This window comes from Armigeres subalbatus, chromosome 3 (assembly GCF_024139115.2).
Source record: "Armigeres subalbatus isolate Guangzhou_Male chromosome 3, GZ_Asu_2, whole genome shotgun sequence".
NCBI lineage: Eukaryota > Metazoa > Arthropoda > Insecta > Diptera > Culicidae > Armigeres > Armigeres subalbatus.
The window spans coordinates 367,998,818-368,014,259 of NC_085141.1; the positions used below are offsets into that span (position 1 = coordinate 367,998,818).

Here is a 15,442-nt window from a genome sequence, read left to right on the forward strand (position 1 = left end):
TGCGTACATTCGACTCCACAAGACCGATCGAATAGAGTTCGCCGCCGTACCAAACTGACAATCTACAAAACGCTCATTAGACGCTCATTAGTCCTCTAAGGACACGAGACCTGGACGATGCTCGTGGAGGACCAACGCGCACTTGGAGTTTTCGAAAGGAAAGTGCTGCGTACCATCTATGGTGGGGTGCAGATAGCGGACGGTATGTGGAGGAACCGAATGAACCGAGAGTTGCATGAGCTGCTGGGAGAACCATCCATCGTTCACACCGCGAAAATCGGACGACTGCGATGGGCCGGGCGCGTAGCCAGAATGTCGGACAGTAATCCGATGAAAATGGTTCTCGACAACGATCCGACGGGCACAAGAAGGCGAGGTGCGCAGCGGACAAGGTGGATCGATCAGGTGGAAGATGACTTGCGGACCCTCCGTAGACTGCGTGGTTGGCGACGTGTAGCCATGGACCGAGCCGAATGGAGAAGACTCTTATATACCGCACATACCACTTCGGCCTTAGTCTGAATAAATAATAATAATTCAGTTAAGACTGCAGCAAGGATTTTGTTTATTAAATCGTCGAGTAGCGTATCGTCTTCTATGGAGCTGATCTTGATGATGTTTTGAAACAATGTCAGTTTCCTTCCACCAAAGTCTTCCGCACTGATGGTGCTCCGACTGCTAGTAGGCTTCTAGCCTTCTAAAAAAGGCTTCTAACTTCGCTGATAGGTCGGAAATGGTTTTGTCTTTGCTTTGAGAGACACTGCCTGCAAATGAACGCTGGCCAGTACTTGCCTCAGGGTATGATAAACCTATATCTACCCATATATGCTGTATCGCGTCCTCGTTTTGATACACCGGGCATTTGCGGCTGCTAAAAGAATGGTCGTTGGACTTACACCGGGCACAGTATGCAGGGTTTTGGCATCGTACACCCCGCGTAATTTCGTGTACCTGTTCGCAATTGGGTTTTTTAATTTTGAAAAACATGTAGATTTTTTTTATTCGATAGAACACCTTTTTCTGATTAATTGCATATCATTCGGCAACTCGGCCGTACGAAAATCATTTTTTTGTTAAATATCTTGGCTGTGTTTCGAAATGGACAAATTCATATGAAATTTGCTAAAAAGAATCCACGTGTCTTGGAGGGACTCGAACCCTCAACCTCCTACTCTCTAGATAGGCGTGATAACCTCTACACACAAGACCACTTGAAGGTCACGTTTGCGGAAAAGCCATCAGAATCCGAGTACCAACCTCCACCGCGGTTAGCTCTTTTTTGCAAATTGAATATCAGCACTTTTCTGACAGCATTTACACATAATTCTTAGATGTCTCAGGTGAAAAATAAAAAAAAAACTAGTTCTATAGCAGCGGTTCTCGACAGACTCTTGGAGCAAGACAACAGACAGGATTTTTACACTTTAGGAAAAGTTTTCTCCTTACTAGGGCGGGAATCGAACCCACACTCGATGGCTCGGAAGTACGTTAAGACGACTAACGCACGCTAACCGCATGGCCACAAAGTCCACCAATTTTGTTTTTAATGTCTTGATACCGTAATCTTCTCGTGGATTTGTAATTATTGGGAAAAAAGGAATTGCTTCGAGCTGCTTGGTGTTGTGGAGTTGTATTGTAACCATGTTTGCATATTTTCTTGAATTTCTTGTCACAACTATGACCTCTAATAACCTTTATATTTCCACAGCCGTGTTCCATTGGGTATTGCGTGCCATCCAACCAATGCCTGAACGGTGTAGTTAATACGGACGGCGAGAACATTGTCGAATTGAGGTATTCCACGTTACGTAATCATTATTCACATTAACACATATTTTCTATTTTGCAATATAGAATCAACGATTATGACGATATGATCGAAGTTGAGTATGTATCGTATTTCGCCTAGAAACTACAAACTACATTAGAATGTTATCTGAATTAATTTTGTTCACAGAATAGAACCCCAAGCTGATGATTCCTGCGATTTCTTGACCACCTGTTGTGCCTTGAAGGAGTAGGGTGACCATATGATTTTTCTCCAAAGGAGGACAATTCACCCAAATTGAGCGAAAAAGGAGGACATTTGGTTGAAAACGGAGGACATTAAAAACATCGATCGATGTTAAGTTTTTTATATGATTAAGAATATTATATTTGCTAGATTTTTGTACTCTTAAGTCTATTGGAAGAAGTTTTTGTAAATCGATGCAAATATAACATCTTCTTCTATTTTAATAACACAACAGATTACTTTATTATGTCCAGATGGAACGTTTTCGACTATCATTATTGTCTACATAAAGCACTTTCTAATTATGAACTACCAGCAACATTTTTTTAATGGAAAGATCTTAGTTTCAACTAATTTTAAAGCCTTTTGCGAACAAATGTTGAATATTATTATGCTGGCATTTTCAGCGATATTCCAAAAAACTCTAACAAGAATCATTGTTTACAATTCTGAATAGTTTATTTCAAAAATATACAACTGACCGAACATAAGGACAAAATACAAGATACTTAGTTGTCTAGCTATTTTTTTTTCTTGAATGCCATTTAGAATCACAATTTAAAGCATGTGAGTTAGAATGATACCGTTAACTGCGAGGTTAACTGTAGGACCACAAAGTTCTCAATTGAACAAATTCTAAACTGTTTAGATTTAGACTAAAGAAACTCAAAAATGTTCAGATTAGTTTTAGGTATTTCTGTCAAGGTAGGGCAAGGTAGCTGCTCTTTGCCTCATGCATTCAAGAAGCATACCGTGCAATGCATTTTAAAGGCAATTTGATGGGTGTTTACTCGTAGAAAATTTTGAGAAGCATTTTTTTTTTCTTATTCCATTTCTCACAATTCCGATGCTTCTGATATTTTTTACTCCCGTATTACTGTTAACCACGCATTTTGTTTTCTATATTTAGATTGTTATTGGAGTTTCTTTCTTTCCTTCTATATTTACATTTTATTGGAGTTTCTTCTAACGGCGTTGTAGTTTTGGGTAATCAAAACGAATGTTTTAGATTTTTCTCTCGGCATCATTATTACATTATTTTATTCCAAAACTTAACGGAAAATATTTCATATTTAAAAATAGAAAATCAAATATGTGCAATGTTTTGCTACAGAATAGACTTGTGTTGTATTATTGTTTGTTAGTCAATTTTTTCAGCAATAGTTATTAATGAAACTGTTTTTCCAAAATTTCCAAAAAGGAGGACATTTTAGCGCAAAAGGAGGACATCTGGTTTTTAATGAAAAAGGAGGACATGTCCTCCTTTAGGATACCATATGGTCACCCTATGAAGGAGGGCCTCCAGAGGGGTCCACCCCAGCAGGCAGACACCGGTACAGCAAACGTTGAACCGGTAGACTTGCCACCACCCAGCTGCGGCACGAATCGCCCCAATGGCTACGTGTACCGGGTGAAGAATGACTCCATTGCTCAGTTTGGGGAGTTTCCTTGGATGGCGGCTCTTCTGCAGCGGAAACAACTCCTTGACAAGGAAACACTTCAGTATTTCTGCGGTGGTTCACTGATTCATCCCCAGGTGGTTCTAACAGCTGCTCACTGCGTGGCCGAATTATCCGGTCTATTGGAGAACCTGGTGGTAAGGCTGGGAGAATGGGACACGGTTACAGAGAACGAACCAATTATCCATCAGGTATGCCATTTGGACAATATAGCTGGAGTTACGAACAACAGATCTTCACTTACATTTCAGGAATACGGTATTAAAAAAATGATTATTCATGAAAACTATGTGGACAGAAAATTTCACAACGATTTGGCATTGCTGATCATGGAGGAAGCGGCCGAGTTAAACATTCACATCAATACAATCTGCCTCCCATCTGTTGATGACAACTTTGACGATCAGCGCTGCTTGACCTCCGGGTGGGGCAAGGAAGATTTCAATCCCAACGGAAAATTCTCCGAAATACTGAAAAGGGTTGAGCTTCCTGTGATTCCACGGAATCAGTGCAAGCAGATGTTGAAGGCAACCAAGTTGGGGCTGTTTTTCCAACTGCACAAGAGTTTTATGTGCGCCGGTGGTGAAGCGGGAGTAGACTCTTGCAAGGGTGATGGCGGATCCCCGTTGGCTTGCAAGCGCGACAATCAGTTCGTGCAGGCTGGGGTCGTTGCGTGGGGAATTGGTTGCGGCGAAGCGGATGTCCCTGCAGCGTACGTGAATGTGGCCAATTTTGTCGATTGGATCAGTGTGAAATTACTGGGGGAAGGGATTTAAACCAACGATAGCTAAAATCTATGATTAAAGATATTTATTGGGACATCATAGTTTCTAAAAACTTATCAAAGAATATTAGAGAAAATCCAAACTGAAATAACCATCTACAATGAATCTAGGATTATTGGAATCTCAACCGCAACCCTTACACTTGATTTGGAATTTGTCGCCATTTCCGCCTTGATTCACCCAAATTGGTCGCCATTTCCGTACTGCGTCGAATTTGAATTTATTGTTGCGTAATGAACAATCTTTTCCACTTTCACTTTCACTCCACCACTCACTCGCGATCAGCCGAAATAGTGAAAACGTGGTTTTACTAATTAATTAATTAAGAACTCTTGTAATTAACAATACACAGTGGTTGAAACAGGAACAAAAGTTTATTGAACTGATCTCGTGGAGAGTTGGAAATGGAATGAACAAATTTTCTATTTAGTTCTAATCAATAGGTTGCTAGGGTGGTACTCTATAGAACCAATGGTAGCTTTGACTCCGATTATATGTATCAACAAGAACTACTATTTTTTTTAATCTTTACCTAGGATAGGATGTGACAACTCAATTGAGACTGCCTTGTTGTTTTTTAGTCGATTGCTTGGACGAGGTGGTCGCCAGTGCAGCCAAAGTAATTTGTTACAAAATCTTCCAAATATCATGTATTAAAACTTGATGTTTTTCTTCCCGTGCCATCCATCATTAATGTAAGAGAAGCGAAAGACTAACAGAGAGAAGTTTTCGGTAATGAAAATATGACTTAGAGATCGAAAATGACAGAAAGGTGAATCATAATGCTTAAAATCAACAGTTTTAAACCATAACAACCCTTGAGAATAATTTATATGGCGTTTGAAGCTCAATGAAAATTTATTTTTGACTAAAAAACATGAACTCAAACATTTACGTATTTTGCTTAATATCAATTTTACAAACCTGCAACACGGCCAAACCAACAACATGCTGCCCTACGAAAAACGCGCCGCCACCAATCGAAGTAATCGATTGTCATTTTCAACCAATCAGCAACCGGTACGATTGTGACAGCAAATCGGTACGATTTTTACTGACTACTTGGCACATCCTATCCTAGATCTTTACTAGACTAAGATGAATACAAACTGGTTGCTCAGGATAAATATTATGTTGCTTAGGTAACCAATTCAAAGTTTAAATTTAGCATAGCGTGCTACGATCACGTTTACTTCGTTGACCTCACTGAAACAAAATATTGTGATTTTGGGTGCTTTATTCAATAAACTATTAAACAATTATCCCAAAATTTTATACATATTCATATTTAGCTGTAATGTATGTTACCGATCATATTACATTTTTTTATTCCGGGAATTCTGCTCATTAAAAAGGAGCACAGGTACTTGAATCGTCAAATGTTTTAGAAAATTCAAACGGCCTCTTCAAAACTATCGTCACTATCATCATTATAATCTGTTAACTCCATTTTCAAGATATAATTTAATTATTTTGATAATAAAAGAATATATCATGTAGGAATTAAATAAAAAGTAACAATTTCTAAGGTAATGGTTTTGTTTCAACATTTTAACAAACTCAAACTTTTTATGAATTCAAATTTAGGCTATCTTACCTTTAGCTGATCGCCCACCGCAATTCCCTTTTTGAGCAGCGACTCTTTGAATCCTTTCTTTCCGCTTAGCTGCATGAGCGGCACACCCGGATGGTTCTTTTTCATGTGTGCCACGTACATATTCCGATGAACGTAGGCTGCTTCGCACACGCTGCACCTGTAGGGAGCCTCGCCGCTGTGCGTTCGCATGTGAATGTTCCACACCGACTTGCAGTAAAATCCCTTCCCGCACAGTTCGCACTTGAAGTCGCGGGTTTGATTGTGAATTTTTAGGTGATATGTCAGCGTGGATCTGTGGGTGAATAAAAATGGGACACATCAACAGTTACAGCCTTACTATGTTAAGGAGTAGTTGGTCAATCAAAAAAGCATCAATGGACCTCATAGAATTCCACTTACTTGTTGTTGAACCTGAGTGGACACAACGTGCACGGAAAATTGCGTTCTCCGTGCACGCTCTTTGTATGCGACTGCAGCGATGGCCGACAGGCGAACACTTTACCACATATCGGACACGTGCATTCCTGACCCGCGACATGGTTGCGTCGATGGTGCGATCTTAGATTGTGCTTGCAGTTGAATTTGTCCCCGCACAACTCGCACTCGTACGGCTCCAACCCGAGGTGCCGGTTCCGGTGCCCATCTATACGACGACAATCGATGGTTTTGCCGCACAGCTCACACACCACGCCCGGTTTCTGCGCAATCTTCTTATTCATCACATATTGACGGTATTCATCCGGGGGAAGGTTGATGGCTTCCTTGAACTTTCGATTCCACGGTCGTGCTTTGATAATGCGTTTACCATTCTCGTCGAGTTCCGGTGGTTTGTTGGATTTTTTAAAAGGATATTTTTTGCGTTTCTTCAGCGGGGGAAGACTGCGGAAGTATTCGTCTTCGGAGTTCATCTCCTCGGCAGAAGCATCTTCTCCTTTGGAAACATCGATGCTTTCGGCAACCACCTTGAAGTCTCCATTGACGATATTTTCAGGAATCGGTACTTCTTTTTCCGGAAGAACCTGCTCTGGCTCCTTGGGCCCGGATTGAATTGTGCGGCATTTTCGCTTGAATGTGTAAAATTTGTCCACGATTTTGAAGCACGGATCACACACATCCTTGGACAAGCGCCGGTTATTGACATCAATCTGAAAGTAGAAATCGGCTAACACTTTCTCTAATAGTTTGGTATACGGTCAATTTTCGAACACTCACCCACATGCAAATTACGTCGAGGACTTTCTCGCGAAAGGGACGTGCATCCAGACGATTATTTTTAGGAGTATCTTTGGAACATAGTCTACATTTTCCCATCGTGAAAAAAAAACCGATTATACCGAGAACGACTTCACTTTCACTTTCAGATTTTTATTTTCTCCCGCGCGGATCACCGCAGCGACCGCAGCTCACTTTCCTAATGTTTTTGTTTGATATTTTTGTTTGAGTCGCTGATCTGTCAATATATGCATATTTGTCCCATGTTAACATTGATCAAAAATTCAAACTCGAGTCAATGTTCCATTTATTCTCAAATAAGTTTTAAGTATATATTTATTTGTTATAACATATATAACTGAAGAGCTCATCGAGCTGGAGGTTCTTTTTAAAAAAGATGGAAGTGTACACGTTGGGAGTTAAGACACAACTGAATTGCTATATTATTTTAGAGTCCTAGTTGCCCTGCCTGTTTCCCTAATTCTGCTAACCTGGCACCTAGTGACGATGGTCCGATGGTCACGTTGTCCACAGTGGCTGCATTCCTTAGGTGTCCGATGTCGTCTGGCGGTGATGGCGCTGACTCAGTTATCATGGCGCAAGTGCACCTTCTTTTAGCTGCGTCAGGTGATTCATCCGTTGGAGGGATATTTGAAGCCTCGTGCTTAACTGCTCCCCCTATAACTTTTGCTCGTCCGGAGCAATTTCCGGACTTGATGAATTGGCGATATCTGAGTATGCTGAGGCCCAGGATTGCGGCGATAAAGATGACACTTATGCTGAGTGATGCTAACCCAAGTTGGTGTTTGAAATGCAGTTTTTCCAAGTGTTGCCTGTTGCGAAAGTTGAGTTCTTGCAACTCAGAAATGTTAACGTGTCGATCAATTTGTAATGGTTTGATTTTGGTCGACTGCAACGGCAGAATTGTTGGATGTTGAAATTGAAGCTCGAAATTTTCAAAAAGTTCGTTGTTGACGTATAACGAACAATTGTGGAATGTTACCAAATGTATTCCGGTCAACGTTCTGGCACTGACATCGCAGGTGCTGTTGATTGTTACGTCTTGGTGAACGGTTATCACCAACAACATACCTGGGGATCCTTGTTTCTGTTGCCGTAGGTTTTTCTGATAAGTGGCACTTTCCGTGCTGTTCTCGTAAAAGTGGAGCTTCACATGGGTCATGGGTGATGTCAATCAGTTGTTTCCTTTCGCATATTGTAATATGATTGTTTTCCTGACATTTAGATGTAATGGCCAGTACTTCTTGTGGGTTGATAAATGCTGAATGGTGGGCAATCTTTGCTGTTCGGTTGAACATAGGTAGGGGTTCTATAATGACTCTTTTGTAAGATGTGGGAAGAAGCCGAGGAATGTTTACGCTGATGATAAGTGTTGAACCTCGGTAGAAGACGGTGGTGGACAGATAATTGATGGCGTCAGCTAGGTCACTGATTTCTAGTCCCTGTTTTGTAATCTCCTGTGCTATGGTATTAATCTCATTTGAAGTCAAGATAAGTTTACTAATAATATTTATCTTTGCAAGCATGATTGAATATTCTATAGATTTCAAAGTTTCTAAAAGCTATCTAATTGAAAAATTATGAATATTTTTGGTTTTCTGAAATTACAATATTATCGGTGCTAATGATTTGCTTAAGAACATTTTGATTGTTTTTTATTTCGTCATTGATGAGATTTAGCCTGTTTTCGAATTTTGTGTTCAGTTTAATCTGTCTATTGTTTTGGTCGACAAAAGTATTTTCTGATTTTCTTATTTCTTCGAAATTAGAATTAATAAATGTTAAATCTTCGGAGTCTAAGTTTCCCGTTACATATTTAATTGCGCTACCTAGAATGTTAATCGATCGCTTGTTTCTTTTCGGTTTCGTGTGAAGTGTATACAAAATGTATTTGATTTCTCTTAATTTGATTTGCATTATTTTTGAAAAATCGCTGGAAGTGTTAACAATTTGACCAATAGCGTTTTCTATTATGGAAAGGGAAAGATCAAATTGTGAAAAATCTATCATGTGTAGTAGCCTATTATATCCTGCAACAATCCTTCCGTTCCCCTTTTGGAGTATCAACGCTCCTGCGTTGTTTGTTATATCGTGGATTTGGATGGATTTAGGATGGATAAGGGTGAAGTATGAGGTAATGAGAAGTAGGTATATCTCCCGGTGTACGATCATCGTGTTTCTGTAATTAAAAAGGGATTAATATTTATTAATTTATTTATTTTTATGATTGTTAGTATAGTAGACAGTTAAATGCATTGTGGGATAGGGATATTAATTACTGAAAGATGAAGGGTTATGCCTCTTTACTTAGATGCTCATGCACTTCATCTATCAGTTTTACCATGGAGTCCATGACTTCCTTTCGGATGCCACTCCTTACAGCAGCTGCTGCTGCCAGAGAAAACAGATTCTCTGCGATTATCCATCGCGCTGAAGCAGCTTCTCTAGATTTTTCCGTATTTTCCTTGAATCTATTAAGTTGATGGTAACATAAACCGAACAACATTTCGTCCCTTAATTTTTTGTCCATCCTGAAAAATAAGAAATGTTAGATTCTCTTAATATTATCCTTATGTACTACTCGATCGTTGTCGTCAATGAGGATTCGGCCTCTATTTTCCGCGACTATTAGAGGGAATACTTAGGTTTGGTCTTTTTCGAATTCCTTGTTTCTTATTAAAAGCTACCTGATTCGGAGTTAGATCTGGTGCAGGTTCTCGACTTTTATTGTGGTATTCTATGGCATGTTTATTCGATTTATCATGGGCTAGCATGATTTCATCGTAGAGCTTGTCTCGATATTCTACTATCTTCTCTATTTGAAGAGGCCTTTCCTGGTTATCTTTTAAACCATAAAAAGCTTCTCTCGGTTTTAGTTTGATAGCCGAATGTATCGCATTGTTGTATTTCGTGCAAGCAATGTTCAAGATTTCTTTAGTGCTTAAGCTTTCGAATGTTGGCTTGATGCATCTAAAGATTTCGCTTATGGTGGAGTGAAACCTTTCCACTAATCCATTGCTTTCGCTATGGTTCGGTGGAACAAAAAATATGTGAACACCAAGATCGTGAAGAAGTCCGCGTATCTCAATCGATCTTAGTGCAGGTTCATTATCACACACAATTTGACGAGGGGTTCCAAAAATTTGAAAATATTTGGTTAGACCCTTTCTTAAATCTAAGATGTTTCTAGATTTAATGTGGATTAAATATCCGTATCGTGAAAACTTATCGATCGCAGAGAGGAAATATGTCTTTTCCGCAATGAAGATATCGATATGAACAATATCCAGGGGTCTCTCTGGACGTGGAGTGGAGCCTAATGCAATTTTGTAAGGATGCCTGTCGTATTTATTTTTGTGACAGGATTCGCAAAGTTTAATATATTCTCGTACTTTGAATTTCATTCTTGGAAAATAAAACCTTCTGAGAATTTCCTGATGATTTTCCCATATACCTCTATGAGATGAGTTGTGGGTCTGTTCCAAAATGAGATTTTGTTCTTCAATAGTTCGAAGATCAATTAATAATTTTTCAGAGAGGTAGACTTTGAAAGCCTTAGCTCTGCTGAAATGATTTTTGTAAGTCGTTTGAATTGAATTCATTATATTTTCGGGACAATAGATGCAATTTGTCCTCTTGGGATCCATATAATCTTTGAAAATTTTAAAGATTATTGGCACTCCAAAAACTAGTCTGGTAATTGTCCTTCTGAAGACTCTAGGAAAAACTTCTTCATAATTGTCGGTTGCATCAGGACCGATTTTAAGAATAATTTGGTTACAGAATTCGTTGACGGGTTTTTCCGTACATTTGATAAGATCCAAATTATCGGTATCAGCAGAGTGAACAGTATCTGCATCAGATTCAGATCCTGCGTCACCATAACCGTTATTAGACTCGTTATCGGAAGTGTTGTCAAGTGAAGAATCGTTTTCATTTACATTAAGTTCGTTGCGAATTCTGGACAGACTATCTGCCACTACGTTTTGCTTTCCAGGTCTGTAGCGGATTTCATAGTTAAACTCGCTTAATGAAAGTCGCCAATGAACAAGTCTGTAATTGGTGTCTTTCAGATTGAGACCATAGGTTAAAGGCTTATGGTCTGTATAGAGGATGAATTTCCTTCCGTACAAATATAGGCGGAAGTACTTGCATGCCCATACTACAGCTAATAATTCTTTTTCTATTGCTGAGTATTTTTCCTCACTTTTGTTTAGTGTTCGAGAAGCAAAAGCTATCGGCTTATCGCTTCCTATGGTACCCTGAGATAATACAGCGCCTATAGCAAAGTTAGAGGCATCTGTAGTGAGTATAAAGGGTTTTGTTAAATCTGGGTACTGAAGTATGTTACTACTTGACAGTATACCTTTACATTTCTCGAATGAATCAATAAATTCTTTTGAGTGTATTATTTTTTCGCCTTTTCTTAGACAATTCGTGAGAGGTTTTGCAATCTTTGCAAAATCTCTGATAAATTTTCGATAGTATCCTAAGATACCAAGAAAACCTTTTAGTTCCTTTTCATTAGAGGGTAGCGGCCATTCTTTTATAATTTGTATTTTATTCGGGTTCGGCTTAACACCATCTGAAGTCACAATATGGCCCAAGAAGGCAACTTCCCTTTTAAGAAATTCACTCTTGTCCAGTTGTATCTTCAGGTTGTGTTTTTGCAGTGTTTGGAATATTTTTCTAAGATTATCCAAATGTTGTTCTAAACTTGAAGAGAATACGATAATATCATCCATATAAACTAAACAGATGACACCCACGTGCTCTCTTAAGACATTGTCCATCACACGCTGAAATGTGGATGGAGCGTTTTTGAGCCCGAAAGGCATTCTCAAAAACTCATAGTGTCCAGACTCGACACTGAATGCTGTTTTTGAGATATCTCTTTCGTCGATCTCGACCTGGTGGAAGCCAGATGCAAGATCTAGGGTTGTAAAATACATGCTGCGACCCAGCTTGTCTAAGATGTCCGTAATATTGGGAATGGGGTAACGATCGTCGATCGTTTTCTCATTCAATTTGCGATAGTCTATTACTAATCGCCATTTTTGTTTGCCTGTGGCGTCCAATTTTTGGGACGATCCACTAGGGGATGTCCAAGGACTATTAGATGGTCTAATAATACCTTGATCTAATAATTCAGAAATTTGGCGTTTTACCTCTTCTCTGTAGCAGAAGGGGTAACGGTACGACTTTGTATGTATGGGTAGTTCATCTTTTGTTTTAATAGAATGCTTTATCACGTTCGTAAATGAAAGATGATCTCCCTTCATGAAAAAGGAATCACTATGTTGTGAAACAAGTTTCGTAAGCTTCCGCTTTTCTTCGGCATTAAGATGTTCGATCCTAAGCTGATTGAGTAAAGCATCTGTCCTTACAATTTCGTTGTTATGAGGGGTATCTAGCATAGCACATTCAAAATTGTTGATTTCCATTTTCAAAGCATCGACAGTTAAGTTGGCTTTGCATGGTTCAGTAGCATAATTTGTCAAATACACTTTAACATATCCGTTTTCGGCTCTATATAAACCTGAATGAATAAAACACTGAGTATCAACTTTAAGATCATTCTCCAAGAAGAAATCTCCAACTAGGTCAGTATTCAGATCCACTTGTTTGGTCTCGTATGAATTTAAATATACCGATTTGACTTCGGGATATTTTCGCTTCATGGGGACCTCACCCGAAGGAAATCTTAGTTTGTTTGAAGTTGAGATTATATCAGCTTTCAGATTCTTTAATGATTCATACCCTATGAGTCCATCAAAGAATGGATGAAAGTCAAATATGAGAAAAGTTTGTTTGAAGGTATTTGGAATTTTTGGAAAAGGATTAAATTCTACAAATCTATCGATCGTGTGCGATCCATTGACGTTTCTTACAGTAGTAGGTTGGGTAGTTCTACACTTTTCATAATTTACGTGTTTTGTAGATAGGTAGTTCTTGTTACTACCGGAATCAATAAGAAAGTTTAGTTCTCCTTAGATGTTTCAATTGTAACATAGGGGATAAAGTTATTATTATTTATGTTATCGGGTTGCACTCGCCGACTATATGAAAATTCAAATCGTCGGTTTGTGTCTTATGCTCGATCTCTGTATCTGAAGCTACGGGTGGCACTTCAACAGATTCATCGTTGCTTTGAGATGGATCATGTTCATAATAACAAGTCTCATCATAATAAGGTTCACCATCACCATAGTAATAATCGTCATAGTTGGCGGCTTGTTCTTCCATATGGAAGTTCGGCCTGTATGGGGAACTTAAAGTATTTACTCTACCGTGCGGGAGTCGTCTAAATTGAGTTAAATTTTGTAATGTTTGAGGTTGTACTGGATGATTGTTTTTCGAGTTCACTTGTGGAGTGGAATAACGGTTTGTTTCATAGGTTGGTCTCACATATGCAGATTGGGGTTGTTGATTTATGGGTGATCTAAAATGTGTTTGCCGGTTAAACTCATGTGGTTGAAAGGATGGTCGGAATAGAGGTTTTCTATTCTGAACGAAATTTGGAGTAAATGGAAAACGGGGAATAGGCATTGGTGGCTTAAACTGTTGCCGGGGTGGCATAGACTGTTGTTTGGGTACGGCGCCCGTATTGAGTGCGCTCACCGTTGTTCGTTGAGGATTTTGAACATAATTGTAATTACTTTCTTCTGCGCAGAATCTCAACGCTTCTTTTAGAGTTTTAGGTTGTTGTGCCCTAATGATTGGGCCTAGTGGAGGGAGAAGCCCTGCCACAAACACTTTTAGCCCTATTTCTTGGAAACTTTTTTGTTTCGCTGACTTAACGTTGGGGTCCCTTTCGTTAAGGTTCAGCAGGTTGACAAGGAGAGAAATTATATGAGAAATTTCCTCATATAATTTCTGAACGGTGTCCGTTTGTGACAATTTAAACAAGTCTCTAATAAGAGAAACTTCATCTCTCTTGTCGTGATAATGGGTTATCAAATTGTTTTTTATGTCATCCCATTCCAACTCCGTACCATACAGTTCTAAAACTGTATCGGCATCACAGATTATTTTTGCGCGGATAACTTGCATCCACATCGTCGAACATCGGAGAGTTTCTTGCTCGTTCTAGGATAGGCATAACCCTATCCACGGCTTTAAGAAACTGATTTAATTTGATGGGGTTTCCATCAAATGGGGTCAAATCTCTTAGGGTATTAGGCGTCTGGAGGCTTTTAATCACATCCTCTGCTGGCGACGTTTCCCTTGAATTGTTACTAGCTGACACGTTTAATCTTCTTAGTTGCTCCGAGATGCGGGCCATCTCGCGTTCTAATGCGACGATGTGCGCGTCTCTATCAGTGGTATCCTCCACTGTGTCTGAGGTAGGTGGAATTAATCTTGGGGAACGGCCTTCGCTAGAGAGAGCAGTTTGCTCCTCGTCGATGGCGGTCAATCTTTGTAATCTGGTTTCTGGCATTATTATATTAAACTACACTTTTTTAAATTACACTACACTTACACTTTTCACTAAATTTTGTTTGTTTGCTTAGACTTAGTACTAGTTGACTTACCTAAATCCGTCTGCTGCTACGTGCGGGTGGTTCTGCAACCAAATGATATTCGTTCACTGGGGCTCGATGCCGAAAACCACACACTCACTCGCGAAACGGAGGAAAAACGGATCACGGATTTTTCTTCGCACTTATTGCCACGAATCGCACGATATTCGTTCGCGGATGGTACTATACCGGACACTAAAATACTTAGAAAAACCGCGATCCTACCGACTGCGCCACTTAAGAGCTCATCGAGCTGGAGGTTCTTTTTAAAAAAGATGAATGTGTACACGTTGGGAGTTAAGACACAACTGAATTGCTATATTATTTTAGAGTCCTAGTTGCCCTGCCTGTTTCCCTAATTCTGCTAACCTGGCACCTAGTGACGATGGTCCGATGGTCACGTTGTCCACAGTGGCTGCATTCCTTAGGTGTCCGATGTCGTCTGGCGGTGATGGCGCTGACTCAGTTATCATGGCGCAAGTGCACCTTCTTTTAGCTGCGTCAGGTGATTCATCCGTTGGAGGGATATTTGAAGCCTCGTGCTTAACTTATATACGACATATCAGTTGCAAGACTTTTACTTATACACTCAGGTAAATATATAATATAATATACACTCTGAAAAATCTTCACGTCATGTTTACCTGAAAACAAATGTGGTTCTCATCCACCACACTTTTCACGTGACCTGAATGGCATGTAACCTGAACAAAACTTAGCTTCGGTGAGTTACGTGATTTATCAGGTGGATCTGACTGGATTTTCCAGTACTAATGACGTGAAGTTTGAAAGTAGTTACGTGTTTGATCAGGTGAACCTTACGTGATTGC

General features: G+C 39.6%; 2 protein-coding genes across 7 annotated transcripts in view; one reads left to right on the forward strand and one right to left on the reverse strand.

Moving 5' to 3' along the window:
• The window catches only part of LOC134226370 (phenoloxidase-activating factor 2-like), a 33,567-nt gene extending 29,258 nt beyond the window's left edge, over positions 1-4,309 (forward strand). For both annotated transcript variants that reach the window (XM_062707114.1, XM_062707113.1), the window contains exons 2-6: positions 1,709-1,794; positions 1,855-1,887; positions 1,958-2,010; positions 3,304-3,665; positions 3,726-4,309. In XM_062707114.1, coding sequence (XP_062563098.1) covers positions 1,709-1,794; positions 1,855-1,887; positions 1,958-2,010; positions 3,304-3,665; positions 3,726-4,250 — 1,059 coding nt within the window. In that variant the 3' untranslated portion in view covers positions 4,251-4,309. The remainder of the gene's footprint in view (positions 1-1,708; positions 1,795-1,854; positions 1,888-1,957; positions 2,011-3,303; positions 3,666-3,725) is intronic.
• Positions 1-7,301, reverse strand: part of LOC134226369 (zinc finger protein 675-like) — a 143,769-nt gene extending 136,468 nt beyond the window's left edge. For all 5 annotated transcript variants that reach the window (XM_062707108.1, XM_062707110.1, XM_062707111.1 and 2 more), the window contains exons 1-3: positions 7,069-7,301; positions 6,256-7,001; positions 5,857-6,148 (exon numbers count right to left, since the gene is read on the reverse strand). In XM_062707108.1, the coding sequence (XP_062563092.1) occupies positions 5,857-6,148; positions 6,256-7,001; positions 7,069-7,167 (1,137 nt within the window). In that variant the 5' untranslated portion in view covers positions 7,168-7,301. The remainder of the gene's footprint in view (positions 1-5,856; positions 6,149-6,255; positions 7,002-7,068) is intronic.
• Between the last annotated feature and the right edge of the window lie 8,141 nt (positions 7,302-15,442).